Below are 10,922 nucleotides of genomic sequence, written 5' to 3'. Positions count from 1 at the left end.
GCTTTGTTACTTCCCCATTCCCTCGCTGAGCTCGGTCGTAACAACATAACACATATAATACTAGGGGAGAGGCATATATAGAAAGAAGAAAAGTTTAAACAATTTCACTGTTACTTTGAACAAAGATGTTTAAAGACAAACAACATTCACATGTCAATAAGGCTTTTTTGTTTAAGCTTTTGGAAATAGTAGGTAGGTAGGATTCTAATTGCTTAATTAAAACAGGAAAAAACAAATATGTAAATAAGAAAATTTACTTTTGTGAATATAAAATATAATAAGTAAATTCATTGCCATTTTTTATTTGAGTCCAAATTCTTATTATGTACACCAAAAATGATATGCTCAAATTTTAGTAAAAAGTTAGGGTAAATATGGTCTTTTATAAATTTTAAGCAGTTTTTGTATTAGTGCATTTCTAAAAAAGATGACTTTTGTTTCGGGGCATTATTTACAACAAGTGTTAGGGTCAATTGTTTTGAAATATCTGAGCATAAATTGATTAGTAGGGTAAATTTTATGCATTCGTTTATTTATCATAAACCTTTGGTTCAAAGTCTATCCTGTTTTCCAAATAGTGTCAGGGACAAATTTTCTCCAGTAAAAAAATGTGGACAGCACAGAGATAACATCTTGTTGTAACAGAGCACATATTTTTCAATTATTTTTACGGACAGGAGTAAAACTGATTTTCCCTATGGCGGTGTTAGTTACACTCAGTGAGCACATATTTCCATCAACGACAGTATTTTTTAAATAGTCCACATATTTGTTTGGTTACAGCATCAAAGACACAGCACGGGTGTATTTCAAATTGAATCCATTGTACGTCAGAAAATGTCCAGGTCTGTCAAAGAACTGACCCACCAGGAGGATGTGTTTGTTCAACCAGTGAGGATAAAATAATGATTTGTTTATGTATTATATGTATTTATTATTCCAAATAAAAACATTATGAGAGAAATGATGTTTGTATGCAAGTGCCCATGCTAAAAGAGTCTGCCTGTGATATGTTGAGGGTTTTAATGGAATTTTGTCCACATTATAACTGCAAAGGAGCAGAAAATTAAGACCACCCAAATCTGAAACGATGTAGTGAGGAAATATATTCCAAATGGAGGTTGGATTTTTTAAATATGATTTAATCCAATTTAGTTTAAACATATTATTTTGGGTTGTAAAATCTAGAAAATTGTGTCCTACAATTTCATAGGAGTTAATTAAGATTTATTAAGATTTATTTTATTAAGTAATTTATAAGATTTTTCCAAATAAAATTATGTAGAATTTGATCAGTTGATTAAGTATCTGATTGTCCGTATACAGGGATAGTGCGGAATAAAGGAGTCCAGAAATGCCCTCTGCCTTAGATAGTAAAACTCTGACACATCACTTGTTCTATGGGAGAAAATGGAGTCAGCAGTCATCATGGTTGCAAGGCGACATAACTTAAGTGCAGACAGAGGTTCACGTACGTCTGTGGTGTAGGCCTGTCCCATTTTGGCATGACATTTGCGGTACATGGAGGCTGCATGGAGGAGAATCCTTCGCTGGCAGGGCCTTTCGAAGGGCCCTTCATGCAGTCGTTGAATTGGGACACGGCACCTGTCCCCTCTCCTGACTCACCCATATTTAAGTGTACTTCCACTCCCAAAATGCAGGTGTCCCTCTTGTGTCTCCTCTCTTTAGACTCACCCATGACTCTGAGCCTGTCTGCTCCCACCACCACCTCGTCTTCATCCGCAGAGAACAGCAGCTTCCCCGATGTCGACTTCACCTCAAACGCCTTTCCTCGTGCTTTCAACCCACTCGATCCTGCAGACAGAGACATAACATGAACATTCAGACTGCAGCACAAACACATTCACAGGATTACAGTTTAAGCTTCATTAAAAAAAAAAAAAATATATATATATATATATATATATATATATATATATATATATATATATATATATATATATATATATATATATATATATATATCTTATGCAGATTTTTCTGACATTACAGTTGTGAAATACATCGTGTACAGTGTGGTGGTCGATACAGGAGTGGACTAAGTGAGTGTGACGTCACCCACAGCGCTCGGCTCCAGTCAAATGAAACTCACTTTGGAGCCGAGTTCCACATTTGGAATTCTGACCGCGAGTATCATAGCAACCAAAGAACCACTTCCTGCACTGCTGGTGTAGCAGGGGCGGGTGCTTAGCAATGCTGTCAGTCAAACCTGTTGCTAATGCTAGCGAGAGCAACCTCAGGGAACAAGGAGCCTGATTTCTGTTATTAATGTCATATTTTGATTTACAGACACAACAGCAAAATAAAAACTCCAGGATCATGTAGAGCGGGTTAATAAGAACATTTTAAGACCAACAATGACGAGCCTGACAGCAGCACGTTACAGAGAGAGGGGCCACAACGCAAAGTGAATTGGAGCCAGAGTCGATGGAGCTGGAAGCGCGCCCATGATCACTTCCTATTTGGAACGCGGCTGCTAGCACGTTAGCTATGTCCAGTTATATATACAGTCTACGGCATGTGAGTCTATTTTTGCAGAGACACAACACCACAGCTTGTCACGCCACAACAAAACAGGTCTGACACTGCAGCTTGACCAGGGCAGAGGCTTTAGGCAGGATTACTCAAACACACATGAAACAAAACACAAACTAGATCATCTGTGAATTTAGGTCCTGAAAATCAGTTATTGCATTAGACAAACAGTAAAAAAATAAACTAAACCCCTAAGAATCTATCTACTCCTTGACCTCTGGTTTCCTGTTGACTCCTGCAGCCTGTTTCATCGAGTCTCTTCCTCCTCTCGGACTTAAGCGGCTCACCAGAGGGAATCAAATCACATCCACAAACTCTGAGCTTCAAGATCAAATCTACAGAAACGTTTATCTGTGGGACCCCTGTGACCCTTCGGATAAACGCCACGACAGGGGAATAACACTATATATGAACTCAAATACAAGCCCCGCTGACAGCAAGGAAACAGGGGCAAAGGACTGGGCGGTGTAACTGAAAGGATTAAACAAAACTGAACCGAAATGAAGGGTGAAATAAATGAATAAATACATAAAATTTAATATGTAAATAATGTAAATATGGGGTCTGATATAAAAAGAAGTGAAAAAAATGCTCACCCTGTAGTTTATACCTTAGACTGTATATATAAATGGACATAGCTAACCTGCTAGCTGCCACGATCCATTGACTCTGTCTCCAATTCACTTTACATTGAAAAACTGTGGCCCCTCTCTCTGTAACTGCTGCTGTCAGACTCATCATTTTGGTCTTAAAATGTTCGTATTAACTCGGTCTACATGATCCTGGTGTTGTCATTTTGCTTTTGTGTCTGTAAATCAAGATTGACGCAGTTGCTAAGCTCCTGCTTCCTGATAAAACAGTGCTGCGGACGGGAAGGGGCGTTACCTCCAACAGCCTCACTCTGGATTGGCTCTTTGGTTGCTATGATACTCGTGGTCAGAACTCATCTCTATAACTGCTCTAGCCTCGATGAGCTTCATTTGAACGCTGTGGGTGACGTCACACTCGCTTAGTCCACTTCTCTTAAACAGTTCTGTAATGTGATTCTTGTTTAGCAGTTTATTAAAGTCACATCTCCAGTGCTACTGTTTAAAATCTGTGAACTGCATCTTGATAAAATAAAAAAAGTTGAAGCGCTTGTCAGACAAAAAGGAATTTCTTTTTTATGAAAAGCATTCAGTTTAGATGAGGTGAAATTGAGTTAAAATATTCACACAAAGTGAATAATAATTTAAAGTGTTTCTGATTATCAGAATGAGTTAATTTTATACAGTTTGCTCTGGTCCATGGTGGTTTCTCATTTTCCTACTGCGTTCCTCACATTCTAATTATTTAGTTTATAGTTTATAAGCCTGTCTCACAACCTTCATTGGCAAGAGCAACGTTTTGCCTTCATAATAACTAACATGCAAACAGCGCACCAGCCTAACTAGTTCATGGATGATAAAACCTCTTTATAATAAGATGCAGACAGCACACATGGGACTTTGTCTCTTTGTGAACGATGTAGACCGGGCTGAGAGTGGATGAGTACATAAAACCCATCAGTGGAGGCGATTGACTCGGCGGTGGTGTGTCTGGGTTCATGATTTGCCACACTTGGACATAGAAACAGGATGCACTGATGCACTGATGTTTGAAAATGTGCCGCAGAAATGGCCTTGACGTGTGTCTGCCATATAATTATGTAAACTCCCCGTCCCCTAAGAGCTGCTTTTACCACATATTTGTACATGTTATTACATTACAGACAGATAAGGTCATAAATGTGGCAGTTTGAGAATGAATTTATAATGTTTTTACACATGATGTTATAACCAGGTAAAGTTGAAGTGAGAACGTATCTTTTATCTTTATTTTTATCTGAGAATTAATCCCAAAATAAAAACCCGATCTCTTTTCCCCATCCTGCAGTGCGGCCCCAGTGTCGCCTCTGATTTTGAGCTTTATAAAATCAAAGATGAACGAGCTGCGGTGAGTTGTGTGAGCGCCGGTCTCCCGCGGCGACGAACACACTCAACAAATACTGCATGTGAACGGATCGATTCTGCCAGCCTTTATGTGGAGAGAAGAAGAGGAAGAGGAGGAAGAGGAGGAGAGGGAGAGGAAAAGAGAGAGGAGAGGAACAGGACGAGAGGAAGAGAAAAACAGGAAAAGAGAGAGAAGGAAGGGGAAGAGGAGAGAAGAGAGAGGAGAGAGAAAGCAGGGGGAAGAAAATTAGAAGAGGAAAGAAAGAGAAGGAAGAGGGTTGAGGAGAGAGAGAGGCACAGGGAAGGAGAGTAGGAGGAGAGAAAGAAGACAGGATGTACTGGACAGGCGTAGAAGAAGAAAGGAGAGAGGGGAGGAGAAGAGGAGGTAAGGAGGAGCTACCTTAACATATAAAAAGGGCCTCAGACACAAAGATAAAATGCATCGATATGATTTAGAGTCATTTGGAGCAATTATAAACACATGCTTTTCGTTCGGCCACACTACAGTTTAAACTTGTGATAGAGACTTTTAAGATAAAATAATCCATTATTGTTTCTCACACAGAAACATGAGCCCAAACTCTCATTTTCCTCCACTGAACAGAAAGAAACAAGAGACAAAGAAACACCAGGGACCACCAGGGACCACCAGGGACCACACCAGGGACCACCAGGGACCACCAGGGACCACCAGGGACCACCAGGGACCTTTAAATCACTCTGTGCAGACAAGCACTGCAGGCTTTTTCCAGCTGCACATTTCTCTGAGTTTGATTTGTTGTTCTCACCTGTGAAGGAGTGACCTGTGCAGACTCACCTGTGACGAGCTGAGTGAGCAGCTGGTTGTTGGTGCTGTAGATGTTGACTGAGACGTTTCTGGATGACTGCAGGTAGAGCGGGCGACCCTGGAACCACAGAGAGAGGAGGTTCAGAGGAGGAGGAGTGTGGGGGGGTTTCAGGCTTAAAAATGTGATGATGTCATAAAATGGCAGTTCATTTATCACAGTTATTTCTTCTTCACATTAGACTGAACAGATTTGGATGACACAAAAACATTATGAGATGTTCTAAGTCAGGGGTCGGCAACCTTTAACAACCAAAGAGCCATTTGGACCCAGTTTCCACGGAAAAAAAACAAAAAACAAAAAAAAACTCAAAACAAATAAAACAGTGGGAGTGGCAAATACTTTTGACATCTAAAATGAGGATAACACTGAATATATTGTTGGGTTTTTTTGTAGTTTCTTTTTTATCTGTACTCTTTGTGTAAACAACTATAGTGTGTGAAATCCATGAGGTGCTACAGAGACTTCTGCTCCTGAACCTCTGCACAGCGTCTGCAGATCAGGGCTGTATGAAGTCACTTTCATCTTTATGCAGGACTGGAGCTGTCGTCTGTGAGGCGTGAGTGGTGTTTGTTTTGTTTTGGCGGTTATAACAGATTCTGCTAGTGTGACGCTTATTGTGAGCAACAAAAAATAATAAAATATAATTTTATTTGAATATTTCAAGATCACAGTAATGTTCCCATTTAAAGTACAATTAAAAAAAAAAGAACTAATACAAATAAAATACAGTTAAATTATTTTCTGAAGCAACGCAGACACAGTATAAGGATGAAAGAGCCACATGCGGCTCTGGAGCCGCTGGTTGGCAACTCCTGTTCTAGGTCTCATTTCAATTAAAACCCAACCAGGATATCGACTGAACCGATACCTGATGCAGCTCATTTTACAGTATTGGAATGATACTCAACACCAGTATCAGTACATCTTTACCACAGAGGAGCCTGTGTAAGGTTTAGGTGCAACATCAGAACAGTAAAAGTAGTAGTAATAGTATCTTTTAGTTTTATATTCAAAATTCAATTCATTCAAAACCAAACCTGCTTGTCTCCATGGACATAGATCATTTTAATGCCAATGCCATTAATGTAGGTTTGAAGAGCCTCTTCCAGAAAAGTTACATTGTGCTCCTTTAAACTTAAAATATAGAATATAAAAATTTAATACTTCAGAATTACCTGTTTACCCTGAAGACAGAAAAATAGTCTGATGTAAAATTATTAATGAAATAAATCTAACACCGTCCAAAACAGCTGAATATTGTTCATTTAAGTCCTGTCTCCTGACTCCTCTCTGATTAGAGCTCCTCCATTGACCCCGACTTCTAATTTACACCGACTCTGCTCTCACAAAAGGACATCAACAAACAGCCGCCGTGAATCGCCGACGCCATTACCCAGAATGCCGAGCGGCGCATCGAATGCAGATCACGTAGGACAGTGCTCGGCCTAATCTTCATGCCTCAGTCAACTTCTTAATTAGTGATAACGTGGCGACTATTGTGGGTTTTCAGCGGGCCGCGGCGTGCTAGTCCCTGATAACTTTATGTGGCCGAAAGCGTCGAGGTCCACGCCGCGTCTTGCCAGAGGATACACTGCGTAAAGTGGAGTTATTAAGAACGCATAGATAACGTATCGCCCGCACGGACAAATAACTTAAGTCTCCAAAGAGCAGCAGATAAAGAGAGAGAAATAAGGCTATGAACGTGAACTGTTACAATATGTTTACTGTGAAGATAACGACTAAACAAGGTCTACACCAGGACTACACCAGGACTACACCAGGACTACACCAGGACTAAACCAGGACTACACCAGGACTACAGCAGGACTACACCAGGACTACACCAGGACTACACCAGGACTACACCAGGACTAAACCAGGACTAAACCAGGACTACACCAGGATTACACCAGGACTAAACCAGGACTACACCAGGACTAAACCAGGACTACACCAGGACTACACCAGGACTACACCAGGATTACACCAGGACTAAACCAGGACTACACCAGGACTAAACCAGGACTACACCAGGACTACACCAGGACTACAACAGGACTACACCAGGACTAAACCAGGACTACACCAGGACTACACCAGGACTACACCAGGACTACAACAGGACTACAACAGGACTACACCAGGACTACACCAGGACTACACCAGGACTACACCAGGACTAAACCAGGACTACACCAGGATTACACCAGGACTAAACCAGGACTAAACCAGGACTACACCAGGACTAAACCAGGACTACACCAGGACTACACCACGCCTAGACCAGGACTACACCAGGACTACACCAGGACTAAACCAGGACTACACCAGGACTACACCAGGACTACACCAGGACTAAACCAGGACTAAACCAGGACTACACCAGGATTACACCAGGACTACACCAGGACTACACCAGGACTACACCAGGACTAAACCAGGACTACACCAGGACTACACCAGGACTAAACCAGGACTACACCAGGACTAAACCAGGACTACACCAGGACTACACCAGGACTAAACCAGGACTACACCAGGACTACACCAGGACTACACCAGGATTACACCAGGACTAAACCAGGACTACACCAGGACTACACCAGGATTACACCAGGACTACACCAGGACTACACCACGACTAAACCAGGACTACACCAGGACTATACCAGGACTACACCAGGACTACACCAGGATTACACCAGGACTACACCAGGACTACACCAGGACTAAACCAGGACTACACCACAACTACACCACGACTAGACCAGGACTAGACCAGGACTAAACCAGGACTAGACCAGGACTACACCAGGACTAAACCAGGACTACACCAGGACTACACCACCACTAAACCAGGACTAAGACAGGACTGGAACAGGACTGAACCAGGACTAAACCAGGACTATACCAGCACTAAACCAGGTCTACCTCATGCTTGTATAAAATGTATTTTCTGAGGGATTTTTCATGTTAAACATTTAAAATAGCGTCTCGGGTCTAATTCCTCTGGACTCATGTTTATTCTGAATGTGAAAACCTCCAGAGACACTTTTGCATTTTACACAAAATATCTGTGTGACTGGCATAATTTTTCTCTCTCTTTCTCTCTCCTTCCTCTTTCACTCTCTCTCCTCCAATGTGCCTTTTCTTCATCCCCCTCTCTCGTTTTCTCAGTTTCACCTCTTTTTTATTTGTCTCTCTATCCTCCTACAGTATTTCCTCAATATTCCCTGTTTATCTCCTCTCATTCCATCTCTTCCTCCCTCTCTCCCTTTCTTTCTCTAGCTCCCACTCTCTCCCTCCCTCTCCCGCCCCCTCTCTCCCTGCCGCTCTCCTCCCTGCATCACTAACACGTCCACAGATTACTGCCAGCGGGGGGCTCTCAGAGAATTGTGAGACAGGGCCGAGTGAAAAGGGGCAGATTCAGACAGAAAACTGCAGCGGCTGGTTATAGGAAAATGTTCTGTCCAAGAGCCAGAGCTTTGGTTCTGAGGAGAATGAATTAAACCCAACAAAAGAGGTGTACGGGGGCGAGGGAGAGGAGGGAGAGAGAGAGAGAGGGGGATAGAAGAAGAAGAGGAAAGAGGAAGAATAAGAAGGGATTGTAAAAATGAATGCACAGGATTTGGAGGATTGCGGTTTACTTTGAAATACAATGTATCAAGAAGTGGACTAAATGAGTGTAACGTCACCCACAGCGTTCGACTCTAGTCAGATGAAACAGTTACAGGCGTCAATTTGAAGCTGAGTTTCATGTTGGGAATTCTGACCACGAGTATCATAGCAACCAAAGAGCCAATCCAGAGCCTAATTTGAACATTTTAAGACCAAATTGACGAGTCTGACAGCAGTAGTTACAGAGAGAGGGGCCACAGATTTTCAATGTAAAGTGAATTGGAGCCAGAGTCGATGGAGCCGGAAGCGCCCCCATGCTCACTTCCTGTTTGGAATGCAGCGGCTAGCACGTTAGCTATGTCCATTTAAATATACAGTCTATGGGTTTACATTTGTTTCCATTATCGTATCAAATGAAAACTCAGAGATGAGAGCTCGTTTTTAAAGTTTAGGTTCATGTTTTGTCTTTTGTGACTGATTTCAGCAGATGTAAAACTGTTTAGTTCTAATCCGGTTCAGAACAGGTGGTATTTTTATGAGATTAATGTCTCATGGTCCATTTGGGGGAGAATAGTGGGGAGAGACATTCGGAAACTCACCGTGTTGCACCTCTGCCTGATTATTTCAAATGAAACTAAACGCTATTATGTTTTTTATAGACATGGACGGATATTACATACTGTGGAATATACCATGCAAAGCAATAATGTCTCCATGGCGACGAGCAGAAAAGTGACACTGGACTGAACTGGAGCCTGTAAATTCTTATTGTCTGTAGTTTGGACTTGATCTTTACACAGTCAGATCTGTTATTTCCGCTTTGGGAGAAAAGCCAATTATTTTTGTCACCCCATCCCTCTCTCTCTCCCCTCCCTTTGTTTCCTCTCTTCCTCCTCCCCCATTTCTCTCTCCTTCCTGTCCTTCCTGTGTTCTATTTTTATCCTGTTTTTGTGTTCTCTGTCCCATTTGTGCTTCCCGTTCCTCCTCCTCTCTCTTCTGCTCTCTTTTTCTCCTACCTCTTCCTCTCTCTCCTCCTTCTCTCTCTACTCCTCCCTCTCCTCTGACCTCCTCTATCCCTCTCTCTACCTCCTCCTCTTCTCACTCTTCCTCCTCTTCCTCTGTTTGTGGGTCAGATTTTGGGCTCTACCTCAGATCTCCAGCTCCTTGGATCCTGTCCGTGGCTCTTCGTGCAGACTATACAGAAGCATACCTCCTGTTAGCATCTGCGTTCAGACCTCTGTGTTATACATGGGCCTGTTTTCAGTCGATTAGCGATGCTCTGTAATATAATTTGAATGAGGAAGTAAAGTGTTTGGCAGAGTTGCTGGTTCAAATCTGCCCTCTCCATCTGTGAGCTGTTTGGACATGTTCAGTTGTTTTTTCATCTAAGACTCTGTATCTTCACCATCGTCCTCTGAAATATTCACTGGCTGCTGCTGAAAACTTTAGAAACGCAGCTAAACGGAGCAATAGTTAAAGGTGCATTATGGGACTTTTCTATTGGAAAGTCTGTCACCTGTTGGTCTCCATGGACGTGGCATTAAATATCATCTTCACTGAGACAAACAGGTCATAAAGTCCAGGGCGTTTTTACCTGATTCTTCCATGTATTTGAGGCCCCAGAGGTCAAAATAAGTCTGCTACGAGCTGCCTGCATCTAGTTTATTAACCAATAATCAGGAAATGCAATGTTAGCATGCTATTTGTTGTTAGCTTTGCCGCTCTGACCTCTGAGATTTGTTAAAAGTTCTTATAAACTCATCGTCATCAATAGTTAAGATGCTCAGAATGCAGAAGGTAAGTGAGGAATAACTTTGGACTACTGCTTCTGTTTTTCATTTTTTAACACCGTAATGAGGTGTTAAAAAGGTCACTTTTCTGGTGGAGGGTCTGCCACCTGCTGGTCTCCATGGAAAAGTCATTGCTTTGT

General features: G+C 41.9%; 1 protein-coding gene across 1 annotated transcript in view; it reads right to left on the bottom strand.

The window, feature by feature from the left end:
* Positions 1-10,922, bottom strand: part of sgcd (sarcoglycan, delta (dystrophin-associated glycoprotein)) — a 78,820-nt gene that overhangs the window by 786 nt on the left and 67,112 nt on the right. The window contains exons 4-5 of the mRNA XM_033977767.2: positions 5,344-5,431; positions 1,643-1,815 (exon numbers count right to left, since the gene is read on the bottom strand). Of these exons, the coding sequence (XP_033833658.2) occupies positions 1,643-1,815; positions 5,344-5,431 (261 nt within the window). The remainder of the gene's footprint in view (positions 1-1,642; positions 1,816-5,343; positions 5,432-10,922) is intronic.

This window comes from Periophthalmus magnuspinnatus, chromosome 14 (assembly GCF_009829125.3).
Source record: "Periophthalmus magnuspinnatus isolate fPerMag1 chromosome 14, fPerMag1.2.pri, whole genome shotgun sequence".
Lineage (NCBI taxonomy): Eukaryota > Metazoa > Chordata > Actinopteri > Gobiiformes > Gobiidae > Periophthalmus > Periophthalmus magnuspinnatus.
The sequence above is the reverse complement of the archived record's forward strand: the minus strand, read 5'-3'. Positions and strand labels throughout refer to the sequence as shown.